This window comes from Terrapene carolina, unplaced genomic scaffold (assembly GCF_002925995.2).
Source record: "Terrapene carolina triunguis isolate 2854851 unplaced genomic scaffold, T_m_triunguis-2.0 Scaffold33715, whole genome shotgun sequence".
NCBI lineage: Eukaryota > Metazoa > Chordata > Testudines > Emydidae > Terrapene > Terrapene triunguis.
The window spans coordinates 2,314,642-2,331,729 of record NW_020698066.1 but is presented as its reverse complement, the minus strand read 5'-3'; the positions used below and the strand labels follow the sequence as shown (position 1 = coordinate 2,331,729).

General features: G+C 40.5%; 1 protein-coding gene across 1 annotated transcript in view; it reads left to right on the top strand.

Annotated features, from left to right (window-relative positions):
* The window catches only part of LOC112109100 (serine/threonine-protein kinase DCLK3), a 24,098-nt gene extending 13,280 nt beyond the window's left edge, over window positions 1-10,818 (top strand). Inside the window, exons 2-4 of the mRNA XM_024203489.2 lie at window positions 5,602-5,734; window positions 6,665-6,832; window positions 10,465-10,818. Of these exons, the coding sequence (XP_024059257.2) occupies window positions 5,602-5,734; window positions 6,665-6,832; window positions 10,465-10,661 (498 nt within the window). The 3' untranslated portion in view covers window positions 10,662-10,818. The remainder of the gene's footprint in view (window positions 1-5,601; window positions 5,735-6,664; window positions 6,833-10,464) is intronic.
* The last annotated feature ends 6,270 nt before the right edge of the window (window positions 10,819-17,088 follow it).

Here is a 17,088-nt window from a genome sequence, read left to right as displayed (position 1 = left end):
GGGAGAGCAATACAGCAGTGCACAGACAATCCAGGAAGTTTTTGGAGAGTGTTGGGAACAACTTCCTGGTGCAAGTGCTGGAGGAACCACCTAGGGACCATGCTCCTCTTTACCTGCTGCTCACAAAGAGGGAATAATTGGTTTGGGAAGTAGAAGTGGGTGGCAACCTGGGCAGCAGTGACCATGAGATGGTCGAGTTCAGGATCCTGAGAAAAGGAAGAAAGGAGAGCAGCAGAATATGGACCCTGGACCCTTGCAGCTAGCAAGGGATGTAAAGGTTAAAAGGAAGGGTTTCTGCAGATATGTTAGCAAGAAGAAGAAGGTCAGGGAAAGTGTGGGACCCTTACTGAATGGGGGAGGCAACCTAGTGACAGATGATGTGGAAAAAGCTGAAGTACTCAATGCTTTTTTTGCCTCCGTCTTCACAGACAAGGTCAGCTTCCAGACTGCTGCATTGGGCAGCACAGTATGGGGAGGAGGTGAGCAGCCGTCAGTGGTGAAAGAACAGGTAAAGGACTATTTAGAAAAGCTGGACATGCACAAGTCCATGGGGCTGGATACAATGCATCCGAGGGTGCTGAGGGTCTTGGCTGATGTGATTGCAGAGCCATTGGCCATTATTTTTGAAAACTGGTGCCCATCTTTAAAAAAGGGAAGAAGGAGAATCTGGGGAACTACAGACCGATCAGCCTCATCTCAGTCCCCGGAAAGATCATGGAGCAGATCCTCAACTAATCCATTTTGAAGCACTTGGAGGAGAGGAAGGTGATCAGGAAGAGTCAACATGGATTCACCAAGGGCAAGTCATGCCTGACCAACCTGATTGCCTTCTATGATGAGAGAACCTGCTCTGTGGATATGGGGAAAGCGGTGGACGTGATATACCATAATATACTTTAGCAAAGCTTTTGATACGGTCTCCCACAGTATTCTTGCCAGCAAGTTAAAGTACTATGGATTGGATGAATGGACTATAAGGTGGATAGAAAGCTGGCTAGATTGTTGGGCTCAACGGGTAGTGATCAACGGCTAGATGTCTAGTTGACAGCCGGTATCAAGCGGAATGTCCCAGGGGTCGGTCCTGGGGCCGGTTTTGTTCAAAATCTTCATTAATGATCTGGATGATGGGATGGATTGCACCCTCAGCAAGTTTGCGGATGACACTAAGCTTTGGGGAGAGGTAGATATGCTGGAGGGTAGGGATAGGGTCCAGAGTGGCGTAGACAAATTGGAGGATTGGGCCAAAAGAAATCTAATGAGGTTCAAAAAGGACAAGTGCAGAGTTCTGCACTTAGGACGGAAGGATCCCATGTACCGCTACAGGCTGGAGACCGACTGGCTAAGCGGCAGTTCTGCAGAAAAGGACCTGGGGATTACAGTGGACGAGCAGCTGGCTATGAGTCAGCAGTGTGCCCTTGTTGCCAAGAAGGCTAACAGCATATTGGGCTGCATTAGTAGGAGCATTGCCAGCAGAAGGAGGGAAGTGATTATTCCCCTCTATTCGGCACTGGTGAGGCCACATCTGGAGTATTGCGTCTAGTTTTGGGCCCCCCACTACAGAAAGGATGTGCACAAATTGGAGAGAATCCAGCGGAGGGCAACGAAAATGATTAGGGGGCTGGGGCACATGACTTAGGAGGAGAAGCTGAGGGAACTGGGGTTATTTAGTCTGCAGAAGAGAAGAGTGAGGGAGGATTTGAGAGCAGCCTTCAACGATCTGAAGGGGGGTTCCAAAGAGGATGGAGCTAGGCTGTTCTCAGTGGTGGCAGATGACAGAACAAGGAGCAATGGTCTCAAGTTGAAGTGGGGAAGGTCTAGGTTGGATATTAGGAAAAACTATTTCACTAGGAGGGTGGTGAAGCACTGGAATGGGTTACCGAAGGAGGTGGTGGAATCTCCTTCCTTAGAGGTTTTTAAGGCCTGGCTTGACAAAGCCCTGGCTGGGATGATTTAGTTGGGATTGGTCCTGTTTTGAGCAGGGGGTTGGACTAGATGACCTCCTGAGGTCTCTTCCAACTCTAATCTTCTATGATTCTATGATGAGAGAAAAACTATTTTTTCCCCAGTGTAGTGTTGCCCTACACCTATCAGTGGCAACTTTTGCAGCAGTCATTTGCTCTCATTGTTTTTGTTTTTTACTTCTCTGTCTGCCAGCTCCTTCCACACTCAGTGCAGCAGAACTGGGAGGCATAAGGGCTGTGGCTGCACTACAGAAACAAAATATGCTCAACAACAGGTGAATGCAGCTGCTCAGTCTCCCTCCGAGTAACTAACTCAGTCAGCTGAGCTAAACTTCGCTGTTGAGCAAGCAAACTTTGCTACCACAGATGTTGCATGTGGTTGACTCTGTCCCACAAAAACAAGACACCTGTTTAATGTCAGTTGAAGGGGTGTAGGAGAAGCAGGATTTGACACCTCCTGTTAAACATGGCCCAGCTTCATAGTGTAGACATGGCCAGAGAAGAGGAGCAGGAGTAGCCGTGGTCAGGATAATGGAGAGGGGAAAAGAGGATCCACTGCTGCAATGGCCCTTCCTTCTAAGTCAAATAGTGGCTTGGTAATAGAAATCCTATGGGTGCACAGTGATGGATGCATTAGAAAACCCTAACTATGATGGTGGTAGCACTAACCGCCATGTTTTGTTGACAAGATTGTACTCTGTCCCATGGAACATACACTGTAGGCTTGGGAGAGGCAGTCGGTTTTCAGCTCAGTGGGCTGTGGAGCCATGGATCTCGGTCACATCACTGAGATTATATACTTTGATCTCAGAAGGAAAAAGAGATTGACAAGTAATTTATTCTACCAGAGTGTATAAACATTTCTGTAGGGGAAGTCTACTTGCTTTTCTGATGCCTGATGAAAGGCTCTATAGCAGAGAGAGAGAGATGATAAGGACAGGGATAAAAGGACTGTGTGGAGCAATGATAGCCACCCCACCTGGGCTGGCTTTTAAATTGTTTCCAGGCACAATGAGCTAGCAGATCACTATGTGGTTGGGGCCTCCAAGCATCCCAACAATTTACAGCACTTTCTTTGAAAGGTTTGTTTTTTACATAGCCATAAAATATATCAAAGGTGTTTAGTATTCCTACCTATTTCGCTACTATGTGAAAGGAAAACAAATCGGTGGTGTTCTGAAATAACAGGTGGTGCACCATCGCCACCTTGTGTTATAATGAGAGAGCAGAGTTGAAGATTGGTTGATAAAAGAGAAAAGACAATATCCCATTCAGCATGGGTGGATGCTGGTACCCACACACTCCTCATTGAGTTGACTGGGGTTCTGCACAGGAGTCTGCCTGCATGGAACTCATTGCAGGACTGGGGCCAATGTTCCCAAGTTTGTAAATGAGGATGTGAGAATTTCACTTTTATTTTAATAAGATAATTTGCAGGGTTTAAGTGGCAGTTGGGTATATTTGATATGCATTTATTAAATATTTGGAAAAACATTCCGTGTATATGTACGTAGGTATACATAGACATCTACATACAGGAAGCACATACATACACATTGTACATAAAGTCTTTATGTATTTCGATTGTATCCTTGTGTCCTTCTTGATTTGTTGCTTGTATTCTTAGAGTGTGAGCTCTACAAGGTCACCTGGACTGAGATTCCCTCTGTCAGTGGTGGGCAACCTGTGGCTCGTGGGCCGCATGCGGCCCGTCAGGGTAATCCGCTGCTGGGTTGCCAGACTGTTTGTTTACATCTGTGCAGCTGCCCGCAGCTCCCAGTGGCTCCGGTTTGCTGTTCCTGGCCAATGGGAGCTGCGGGAAGTGACAGCCAGGCTCGTGCCACTTCATGCAGCTCCTATTGGCTGGGAACGGCGAACTGCGGCCACTGGGAGCTGCGGGCAGCCGCGCAAATGTAAACGAATGGTCTGGCGGCCCGCCAGCGGATGCGGGCCGCAGGTTGCCCACCACTGCTCTATGTGTAGACAATGCTCTAGAAAACTGTGGTTGGTTATCTTTGTATAAATAATAATGTTTTTTGCATTTTGTCAGCTGAGAAATTAGAATACAAAATGTCATCAGGGGAGTTGACTAATTCTTAAAAAAACCCAGCAGGTTTGGGTGTGCATTACTAAAAAGTGGTATGGATTTTTTATTAGCTATATTATTAATACATACCTTATTTTCTTTTTTTAATTGAAAATGTCTTAAAAAATTTTTTTTTTGCTTAATGGATTCGGGAGCATTGCTATGTTTATAATTTTTGCAATGAATACAAATGTACTTTGACTGGGTAGTGCATATGGAATAGCAGACCTCATCCCATCTATGCCCTCAGTTGTTTTGTTACAAGGACCATCTTGAATTTTTGGCCATCTCAAGCTGTGATTACAGAATGTGGGGTGTGCTTGGCATCTCACATTCTAACTTATCCCTTCAAAACCTGAGGAGTCCAGATTTCTCTGGATTTTGCTGGATTTCTTGCAGAAAAGTTAGCCACATTTCTTTGTTTCCTATTTTGATAGAGGCTAACACTTTCTCTTTCAAAGCAAAGACATGATTAGTTTTCTTTTTAAAATTTAGTATGAATACTAAGTACTGTACTAATATTAAGAATATTAATATACTCAATAGCATTTCTGCATTGCTGGACTTTCTAGTACTTTGGTTTCTCAAATGTCATGTTTCATTAATTATGGTTTTAAAAAAATTAATATTAAATATCTGTACTAACAAAACTAGGATGGAAGGTACATTTTGAATATTTTCCAGAGGTATATCAGAGATGTAATCTGCCAATGATGTATAGTGATGAGAAGAATGCTCCAAGGTCAGGGTCCCTCCCTCCTATCCTTTCTATATTATTCCTATGTTCAACCCCACCAATATCCATTTCCATAACAGGATGTAGAGTACAGATTTGGGCAGAATAATGTGCAAATTTCCGGATTTTGAAAAACCTTAATAGTGCCATATAAATGAATCAAGTTGAGGGGATTCAGTTTGCAGTGCTACTACAAAGTTGATATCTTATCTGAAATACCTGTGCAACATTGATGTGACCAGAAATGTTACTTAGTGTGTAGGGTGACCAGATGTCCCGATTTTATAGGGACAGTCCTGTTTTTTGGGTCTTTTTCTTATATAGGCTCCTATTACCCCCCACACCCGTCTCGATTTTTCACATTTGCTGTCTGGTCAGCCTACTAGTGTGAAAGAACCCCACAGCTTTTTTCTTTGTGAATCATTTAGTTTCCAAAGATGGTGATGGTGGGTAAATTAACACTGAAATCTCTGTCTGAAACAAGAACAATTTCTTCTTTATTCATACCCGCCACACCACCTGTTTTTTCCTTGGAAATTGCTGAGTAAGACAGTTTATAGAAGAGTGAGTTTTCTTTTTCATTTATAGCCTTTCCTTCTGAAAATATTCATGTCTTTTTGACTTTCTGAATGTACAGACTGCTCTTGTTTATTGGTATGTTGATTTTACTTCATTTTGGCTAACTTGAATTTGTTACTGTTGGGCTAAAGATTTTATCCTCTCTGTTTATCCTCATCCTGAATTTAATCTGTTCATTTGCTTCTCAAACGCCATTGGATTAAAGATCTGTTTTGTGTTTTGTTTTTGTTTTGGTACAGGTTCAGCATAATGCAGATAAATCTACTACGTTGAAATTAGCAGATTTTGGCCTTGCAAAGAAGGTTACAAAACCCATATTTACCGTGTGTGGAACACCAACATATGTTGCCCCTGAAATACTTGCTGAGAAGGGTGAATATAATCTCATTTTTTAAAAAAATCAATTACTCTGCCTTTTCTGTTCATAAAATATTTCTGTGCATTGCTTGTCACTAAAGAAACCTCACTAACCTTCCTATTAATGTATTAATACTAAAATGTATATTCTTCTCAGATGACAAGAATCAAACTAGCATAGATTATGTTTGTTAAAACTGTGTAAAGAAAGGAAGATTGTTTTGGTGTTACTCACTGAAGATTCCTGTTTTCTTCTACCTCATGGTCGAAGCCCCTACAACCTTAAAGTCCCATCAGTGCAAGAGAAGGCAGTAAACCTGAATGGTCACACTAAGCAACAACCCAACATATTGGAAGATCAAGAGAGAGAAGGAAGATTTGAGAAGTTTCTTATCCAAATATATTCAAACCTGGAAAAGGTTTGGGGTTCAATTTGGCTCAGGGCATGAGTGTGCTGCTTGTGGTTCTTGTTTGTAGAGCAGACTCACCCATCTGTAATCATACAGAATTACAAAGGAAACTTGGGATCTGTTTACTGCTTGTGGAAGGGAATGTGAACCTAAAAAGAACTGGTTTACAAGAGTATTTTTTAAATGTATGCTGCCTTTTTTCAATTAAGCTATAATAGACACTGGTGTTGTGACGCTGACAATGTTTGAAGAGGAAAGATGCTATGGAAGGACTATTATTATAAAATGATAGTATAGTGTAGTACACAGTTTGTCAAGAGGTGCCTTGGTCACTACTTCTTCCATTCACCACTCTTGGTCAGAAAACGGAGTTTCTGAGCAGCAGGCAAAGCTGTGGATCTATGGTGTTTCTTAAAGAATGTAATATGAAGCTGGCAGTTCCTTGCAAGTCTGAGTTTCATCTCTAAAAGGTATTTTTGGTAAGAGGCATTTAACCTGTGGTATGAAAAATGGTATTTTCGTTTCTTTTCCCTAGGCTATGGACTGGAAGTAGACATGTGGGCTACTGGTGTGATACTCTATATTCTGCTGTGTGGCTTCCCTCCTTTCCGAAGTCAGGAGCGAGATCAGGAAGAACTATTTCAAATCATACAGCTGGGTCACTATGAATTCCTTTCACCATACTGGGACAGTATTTCGGGTGGTAAGATTCATTACTTATAACCTACCTCAGGATCTTACATATTGTCGCAGTATTTTTTAAAACATGACTTTAGTCCTCAGTTCATATCAACAGCGGTGTGTATAAAAATCAGATCTGATACATTTAAATTGGATATAATTCCCTTTCTGAATTGCAAGGGTTTTTTTCTGCAGTCTGGCTATAAATGTGTCTACAATTAAGGCATCAAAGCAGTACATTTGGTGATGTTAGAGTGTGAAGGTCTGTGCAAAAAGACACACAAGGATAATGTCCAAGGGAGACACCATGGCCCCATTGAAGTCAATGGGATTCCTCATCCAGTTTAGTACTTTATCTGTCTGCAGTATCTCTTTTGAAAACCCTTGTTCAGCAGTGCCTTTAGTCTTAAGCATGCACATAGAACTTTGTTCTTCCACGGGCCTGGCACCAAGTAACCAAACCAGGCAGCCAAAAGCTCCCTCAATCGCTTGTCCTCCTCTGGTGCCTTACAGATTAAATCATCTATCTTGGAAATTTGCCCTTTGTCTCTGCCCTCCTGGCTTCTCATGGGGGACAATGGTGATGCCAAAAGACACATTAGGGATATGTCACCTTGTTGTACTATGGGTTCTGTGCTATATAGTTGGTTATGTTTTGGCTATATATAGTGTATGTTTTATAGTAAGAATTAAGGTAATAAAATAAATAAATAGAATAGTGAATACTAGTATTAGCCATTTTTTTTAATTTATGTTTTGCAAGTAATAGAATTTTTATCTGTGTTTATGTTAATTCAGTTAGAGGAATTTTGGAGGCCCAGGCCCCAATGTGGAAAAAAATAGTTACAAAATTTAGTAAGGTCTAATTTACAATGTCTTTCTCGTTCAACATAAAACACTGCTATTTGTTATCTTTTGAAGGTCTCTGCAAAGAATGGTTTGTATGAATGAGGAATGTATGCATCAGGGAAAGATAAGGTGTGAAGGCCATTGTTGAAGCCAGATGGCCAAGGGAGGAGAAGTAAAAAAACTGAAAAAATTCAAAGACGCCAGAGAACCATCAACTCGCATCCATGGTTGAGAAGGGACAGATTAACGACCCTGAGGTGAAGGCTAGCATCCTTAAAACACAAAATAATTAATTAAATCAAAACCAGACCACTACCAAAATTGACCATAAAATCTTTCTGGTTACCTCGCATTATAAATCAGTGTACAAAATAAAACCCTCGCAAATGGGTATGCCTCTCCCTGCCTGCCACCACAAAACCATGCAGTAAAAATATATCGCTAGGCACATGCATCTAAAATAAACTATAAAATATAACCCGTGTTGTATATAATAAACAATGTGTATGTATTGTATCCTAAAAAACAATATTTAAAAAAAATAACAGCATTAGCTAGCCACCAGTAAATAAGTGTAAATGCAATGCAGACATTTTATACATTAATAATCACACTTATTACCTTCCTAAGCTAAAAAAAGCCCAAAGTACCGTAATCGCCCCCTTAGTTAACTTCTCCAATTCCCTCGGTTTGAATTGGCAAAAATTAGCTAATCATTTGCTTCTAAAAGCAAAAGTCACTCAGTTTTTACAATAAACTCAAAAAAATATAAAAAAGCAAATTCTCCAAATAACACATGCAAATAAAAATATAATTAAAATTGCTAATTCTAAAAAAAAAAACCTTACTGCATATCATTGGTATAATGTTTTTACAGACTGGTCTCCCACTTCCAAAGGTATATTATCAATCATGCTTCATCCATTGTTAATTGTATTGGTACTATCCTGTATTTGCCTAATTAAAATGTTTTGTATGTGTTGCTAAATAAAAATAATGTTTGTCAAATTACAACCACATGCTCAAATTCTCTCCCAATACATTGCTATAAAACAATTACCGTATATACTTGTTCATAAGCTGAATATTTTTGGTAAAAAAGTGACGCATCAAAGAGTGGGGGTCGGCTTATAAATGGGTCTACACCAAAATTTGATGATTTTAAACTCTATGGAATCATTGAATTGAATATCCAATACATTGTCGTTCTGTTTACTTGGAGCGTCTGCAGGCATGGAGCCCCTCCGCTCCCTGTGGCCATGGTTCGCTGTTCTCAGCCAATGGGACCTGCGGGAAGCCCCACTTCCCGCAGCTCCCATTGGCTGGGAACGGCGAACCGCAGCCACAGGGAGCGGAGGGGCTCCATGCCTGCAGACGCGCCAAGTAAACAAAACGTCCCGACCCGCCAGCGGCTTATCCTGACGGCCGGGAGCCAAAGTTTGCCAACCCCTGAAATATAGGGTCGGCTTATGAAAGGGTCATACAGTTTTTGCTATTTTTACCTAACCATCTTGGGGGGTCGGCTTATAAACGAACGGGCTAATGAACGAGTAAATACGGTATATAAAATATGACCAACTCAAAAATTGTTCTCAAGAGGTCAAGAGGGGGATTATGTTGTACCATGGGTACTGTGCTATATAATTGGTGTATGTTTTGGCTCTATACAGTGTATGTTTTATAGTAAGAATTAAGGTAATAAAATAAATAAATACTAGTATTAGCCATTTTCTTTTTATTTATGCCTTGCAAGTAACAGACAGAATCTTGTCTGTGTCTGTTAATTAAATGAGAGGAATTTTGGAGGCCCGGGCCCCAATGTGGAAAAAATAGTTACAGAATTTAGTAAGGTCTAATTTACAATGCCTTTCTTGTTCAACATAAAACACTGCTATTTGTTACCTTTTAAAGGTCTCTGCAAAAAACTGTTTGTGTAAATAAAAAATGTATGCATAAAAAAAAAATGTAAAGGCCATTATTAAAGCCAAATGGCCCAAAAAACCCACCAACCCTAAAAAAACTCAAAAACGCCAAAAAACCATCAACGCGCATCCATAGTTAAAAAGGGGCAAATTAACAACCCTCAGGTAAAGGCTAGCATCCTTCAAACAAAATAATTAATTAAATCAAAACCAAACAAAATAACCCCCCCGAAGGTGTTTTGAGCCATCATTGGGTATTCACCCATGAAAGCTCATGTTCCAATACGTCTGTTAGTCTATAAGGTGCCACGGGACTCTTTGCCACCCACTAAAAAGTAACCAGTCATAAACTATCACAGCAAAATCCATAAACTTCAACAACAACAAAAACCCAACTATAATAACAAAGTGCTTTGCCATGGGGCTTTGGGTTCGTCTTGCCAGCAACTCCAAAAGCATCAAATCGCAACCAACAGAGCCCAGTTCCCCTCTGCAACCAATCTGGCTGGCCACTAAATTAATCCAAACTCTAAACTAATAACTATAAACATCAACTGGCGAGACTGTGTGTGTGTGTGTGTGTGTGTGTGTGTGTGAGACTAAAAAGTATATGCTAACTGCTGTATTCTCAATAAATGCAGCGTGTTGCCTTTTCCCCTATAAAAAAAAAAACCTCGTGTGCTTTTTATAAGCATAACAACCTCGTGGCATTAAATTCTGATTCCAGTCATTGCACTGACTCAGTGATAGTCAGACATATTGTTATGGCAAAAGTAGTAAGAAAATGGAGATAACGTTTTATTTGGTTGTAACTGGACATCAGGCCATCAACATCATCACACTGTACTTTTTTTCCCCTTCTATTTTTTTTGGCATGAAATAGCAGCGAAAGATCTGATAACCAGGCTGTTGGTGATAGATCCTCAAAAGCGCTACACAGCTCAACAAGTTCTTCAGCACCCCTGGATCAGAACAGCTGGAAAAACCAACAGCAGAAACCTGCAGAGGGAAGTGACAATAAATATCGAGCGCCACTTTCGGAGCCAGCGCAGGAAGGGAGTTGTAGATGACGACACATGAAACCCCTTCTCGTTAATCGAGTCCTCTTTGTTTTTTCCTTTCCTAAATCAATTGGGCCCATAGCTTGTTGTTATTGTTGCTTGACCTTTTTTAGATTATGAGAATCTGGGAAAGTTCTGGAATTCCAAGGCCTGGTCCAGCTCCCACTGAAGTGACTGAGCCTTTCCACTGACTTCAGTGGGCACTGGATAGGTCTACACATGTCTTTTTTTTTTAAACACCGAACTGGGCCTTTATGTTACAGACTGTTTCTCTTTTATAGATTAAAAGTGTTTGCTTTTGCAGTTAACATCAGTAATGATTACAGAGTGTTTTCTGTACTTATTTTTATGGTAGCTGCCAGAAGTTTTGTGTTTATGGCACCTTGTTTTGGGAATATGTATATGTACGTACACACCCTGCACTTAACTTCTAGATCGAGCCTTTATACCAGTTACTGTTAGTGACAGAAATGATAAGTAAACAAAATATAAAGGAACATATCGTTTAGCTTTAGGTTATATTAAATATGATGCAAGCCACTTGTATTCAATATAAATGGTGGTGAGTTGATCCAGGTAGAGAAAAATTTGAACCCCTCTTCTTTCAGCAGTGGGGTTCTATATTACAAGGTCAACTCAAACCTCTGTGATTTGGCTTATCATGTGAACACCTAAGTATGTATGAGGGACTAAAAATCCTTGCAGTCTTACTCACAAAATTAGTTAGCTAATTAGCTATTTTATGGTGTTAAGTATTAGGAAACATCCTTCCTTGGTCTTTCTCAGAGACAGAGCAGTAGAGTGGACCATTGGTCTATTATGGTATGCAATTCCTATGTTTCTACATTGGTTCTTGAGAGAAGGGAAGGATGTCATGGCTGGTAATTTTTCATGGCAGCTGTGCAAGACTGTTGTAATATTTTGCTATGTGCTGCTGAGGAGTCTCTTTTTTCCTTCTCTGGGAAAAAAAAGTCTGGGAGGGTGAGCAATTTCAGTGGGAACTCTGGCTCTCTTTTATGAGGTGGAGTGTGGAGAATAGTTACTCAGTGTTTTTTGAAGATCAGATTTCTCCTCTCAGATCCACACTGGTGGTTCTGGCTTACATAAGAACATAACATAAGAACGGCCATACCGGGTCAGACCAAAGGTCCATCTAGCCCAGTATCCTGTCTGCCGACAGTGGCCAATGCCAGGTGCCCCAGAGGGAGTGGACCTAACAGGCAATGATCAAGTGATCTCTCTCCTGCCATCCATCTCCATCCTCTGACAAACAGAGGCTAGGGACACCATTCCTTACCCATCCTGGCTAATAGCCATTAATGGACTTAACCACCATGAATTTATCCAGTTCTCTTTTAAATGCTGTTATAGTCCAAGCCTTCACAGCCTCCTCAGGTAAGGAGTTCCACAAGTTGACCGTGCGCTGCGTGAAGAAGAACTTCCTTGTATTTGTTTTAAACCTGCTGCCTATTAATTTCATTTGGTGACCCCTAGTTCTTGTATTATGGGAATAAGTAAATAACTTTTCCTTATCCACTTTCTCCACATCACTCATGTGGCTTCCAGTATTCTCATGTGCTGCAGGAGGGGAAAAAGTTGTGGGACTTTTTTAAGCTCTCCTTAGCCCCTTCTCTGATTGTTTTCCTCCTCTCAACATAATAATTTCCCTCCTCCTCCCTCCTCTGCTTAATCATCTTTTGACTCTTCTGGTGTCTGTTGCTGGCCTCCTTCCTCTTGCCACCTTCTCCTGGTGGCTTATGCCCCCCTTCCCTGGTGTTTTACTTGGCTACTCTACAAGTATGAATAATGGGATGAAATTAAATAAAAACTAAAATCAGGAAAATAGTTCCTATTATTCTATGGGAAAGTCTCCCAAGGGAAGTGGAAAAATCTTCAGTTTTTGAGTTATTCAAAACCTGACTGGATAAAGTAAAAAAAAAAAAATTCTGTCGGGAAAAATCTGGTCCAGGGAATGAGTCTGACCCAATATATCTTTTGTATCCCTGAGTTATTTGTTATCCAACCAAAATCAACAAGCACCATTTGTTGTCTGTTTCTGGTAAACTTGTCCAACAGCTCACATATGGTAGTTAACAATATTGACATTTAAAATGTTTATTAATATTAGCTTTGATTTAATAGCTCATTGATATGAAGGGGGCACACTCAGAGCTATTGTTTCAGTATTTTTGTCTGTAGATACAGTAAAACAATGTTGTATTGTTTCATAATCAGAAGGATATTTTGGTACCCATAAGGACTAGAATATTTTTTTAAGTTGAAAGTTTAAACTGATGGGACTGCCAGGAAAATGAAAGGTGTTGCATCATGTGTCCGTTCTAACAAAGCATTCTGCAGCAGGAATAAAATGTCAGAATTGAGATCTGGTAAGTGGCCGGAGAGAAGAATTGCGCCTTCAATATCTATGATCAAGTTGAACTGGCTTATGTTTAATAATTACTGAGTTAAAGGCTGCTGTGGAATTCAACTACTAATCAGAACTCTCAGACCTTTAAACTATGCCAATAATTATATTTAATTGATATTCCGTACATTTGTGTCTTGGCCCTGATTAAGGAAAGCATCCCTTTTCAGGAAAGAAGTAAAGCATGGGCTCAAGTTTTCCTGAGCACGGATGGGTTTAAGCATGTGTGTAAGTGCCTTCCTGAGTCAGGGCCCTAAAGAGCCCCAGTATTCCGGAGGCCTTGTGTGGTAATTGTGTGTAAGTAATAATTTTCTCTCTGTAAATTTATTAATTCTTTGACAAGAAACTATTGGAAAACACAGCTTCTAACTTGCAATATCAGATATTGCAATTCTCTTAATTTACTTGATATTTTAATGTAAGAATAAGCTTGAAGTGACATTTTTAGGTGCAGTGAATCTGCCAGTCTGGATTTCAGACTACCGGGTTGTCTGATCACCTTTAAGAAATTGTGTGTAACAGCTTTATGGTACAGAAGAAACAGGACGCACTAGTGATTAATGTAAAAGGAATTCTTATTTCTGCTGCTACAAGGACAGGTTCTTGTCATTCTCTCTGGTCTCTAGGTCCTAGGCTGACTAAACACAGCCTATACTGCCTAATGTCATTGCACGCAGTCCTGGCCCTGGACTATGCAGTTATGGAAGGGAATGCTAATATACTACACTATGAAGGAATCACTGAAGAATTTTACCATTGGTCTTGCACAGGACAAAAGGAGACACTCAGCCATGGATTCCAATCATCTGCCTCAATTGAGATGTTTAGGAAGCATCTCAGTGCTCCTCCTCGGGGCTTTCACCTTGTCCTTTCCCTTCCCTTTTAGCTATTCTCGTCTTTTCTTTTCTTCCCCTGTTTCCAGGGCCCAGTCTCTGCAGCTCTACACTTTCCAGTTCTGTGGATTCAGAGACCTAGAGTGGTCTAATCCAAGAACCTGAAGCAATGAGTCTGCAGGGGGCCAGAATGTTTTGCTTGCCCAGTACCACCAAAGATCCCCTGCTCATGCTGACATTTAACAAGATGGAGGAGGAGTCAGCCAAAGAAAGCTAGCAAAGGCAGGGAATCTGTGAAAGCCCCTCAGTCTTGAGGGCTCGCAACCCTCCCCCATCTAATACTATCTCTTCTCAAGCACTCCCCTTCCTATTCCAAGACCTTCCAACCCAGACCCAGTCTTTATGGTGCATAGATCCCAAATTTTCTTCTATATGGATATGTTCATTGGAGGGAGCTTTTCCCCACTTGCTTTGTCTTTTTTTACCTCCTCCCCCCCGCTTTCAGCAATCTTCTCTGATCTCCCTCCTATGGTTCCCTGAGATTGAGTCACCTTCCTCTTAGATTTGGATCATCGTGAGCCAGTTTCTTTGCCTCAGCAAAGCAAAGCAAAAAAACCCAAACCAAACAAACAAACCCCAGACCACACAGGAAAATAGCCAAAAGCAAGAGAAGACTAAAGCCCGCATTGAGATCTCGTTCTCACTTTTCCTCTTCATCCTCCTGAGGAGAGTGAAATTTCTCTTTCCTCCTTGTCTTCCTCTGCTCATACTGCCAGACTATTCCATTAGAATAAATATTAAAACTAATTACCAGTGTCCTTATGATTCTGAACATTAAAAAGGAAAAATCCAGGAAAGACCCTTTTAAAAAGAAAAGTTAAGGGTGAAATAGGATTCTGTATTCCAGATGCTGTGGAAATCAATGGCATCTCCCTAAAAAGGAAAAACAATCTAGTAATGGGGTTTGCTAGATACTTTATCAAATTGAAGAGGACGACAAGCAAAAGTATGTTTCTTTCCTTTAAGCTGATGTGGTTAATATTGCATTTTTCTCACCTCATAAGCTATGATGTTGAAGGCTAAATCCAAACTTTACTTTTGGTGGCAGTTACCATGACTTATAGACTCAGTGAGCTCGCAACTCTCTCCATTAGTACAATTCTCTTCGCTGATTAAATTCTTCCTTAATGAAGTTTCCCTCAGACCTCCTCCTCTCTTTGTGCCCAAAGGGCAATTCCCCCTTCCACCTTAACAAAACATAGTATTGCCTTTCTTGGGTCTTAGTCCTCTCATCTATCTATATTTATATGTCTCCATTACTGTAATATCTCATTACCTCACAATCTTTAATGTATTTATCCTCACAACAACCTTCTGAGGTAGGGAAGTATTATTATCTGTATTTACAGATGGGGAACTGAGGCCCAGAGAGACTAAAGATGCAGATAGGAACCTAGCAGGAAAGTGCCTAAACAACTAACTAACTTGAAATCAGTGGAGTTAGGTACCTAAATAACTTAAAAAATCTAGTCCTAACTGGTTTGTACAAGGCCCCACAGGAAGTCTTCAGCACAACAGGGACTTGAACCTAGCTCTCCTAAAACCTAGGCAAATGCCCTGACCACTGGGTTATCTTTCCTTATGTGAATGCTATTTGATATATAGCTACTTTATGGGTGGCTCAGAACAGAGTCATAATCAGAAATCTTGAAAGCCACCAGCTGGTCCTTGGTATACTCCTTCATCAGACATTGAGGTAACTTTTCCACTCCTCTGCTGAGGTAGCCTTTAGTTGCAAGGTAATGTAAGGACTTATGGAGCATCACCCTCCAAACTCTGGTCTGACTGATGGTTCCACTGAGAAGGAAAAATTGTCTATGGCTTGCCTTTTCCCAGTGTCCAGAATTCAGACTGGTAGATGCAGTCTGCCTGGAAATGTGACAAGTTTATTCTATCTGTAAATTGATCTTCTCAAAGGCATGAATCCACCAATTTACATCCTTCTCTCCTTCCTAGAGTTCCCTTCTCTTGCCTAGATTTCTCCTGAAACTTCTTTTGGTGTCAAGTTTCTGTCCTATGCAAGGCCAGCAGTAGAATTCTACAGGGTTGTGTCATGAGCTTCTCAGAGGAGTATGGGCCATCACAATGGTTTGGCATCTGTATTGGTCCTGTTGGTCCTATAATAAGACCAATTTACAGGTAGGATGAAATTGTACCATTATTCCAACTGACATTGGGATATAAACTTCAGCATGCGAACACTGTATATCATGTTTTCTAATTTACTATATTAGGAGTACAGGCTGTAAGTGTATGGGTTTTCTAACAACATATATTTTATCAGTTTTGGAAACATATGTTTAAAAAGTCTGATGCTGGCACAGTCTGGATGTAATGTGTGTCTTCATTTTCACTGGGAAAGACCCATTCTAAGGCCTTGGTCATACAAACACACACATGCCTAACTTGAAACTACAATCACTTCATTGATTTCAATGGAGGCTACTCACAGTAGTGAAGCAAAGCAGATATGTACGTATTTTCAGGATAGGGGCATAAATTAGTTCCAATAGTGTCCTTGTTTCAGTGCCACAGCTAATCATGTCCATTGAACATTTTGTTCCTGCAAGCAAGCATGACAATTGAAGCTATTTCCATTAAAACCATATGTACATAGCAATGCATTGAAATGTCATATATTCATTTTTTTAAATTCTAATTTATTTATTTAAAAATGGATTTACTTTGCTTGAGAAAACAAGCAATTATAAGTAAAATTGACAATTATTACAGAAACTACTTCTTCAAAAGGACTTGTTTTTTCAGCAGTCCATGTATATTTCAATTCTGACATTGAAAAGTACTATTTTCCCATATGTCTTCAACATCAATACTCTTGTACCTGAAGTAGCATAAATAGAAATGTATATAATATCTTGATGGCATATTAAGAAGTTACAGAAGTCAAAGGCTTTCTCTATAGCTGGTGAATGCCTGTGATAAAGTGGTTGCCATTTAAAATCAGTATGTGTCCACATTTACCGTAACATGCTACCTACGATACCACAGCTTCCCTACTATTCAACTCGGAATAACTGTGTGTTATCTGTTATCAAATACTGGCCTTTTTATAGTAATCACTCTAATTTATAACAGTGCCGCATTGCATTTTAGTGGTATGTACAGAG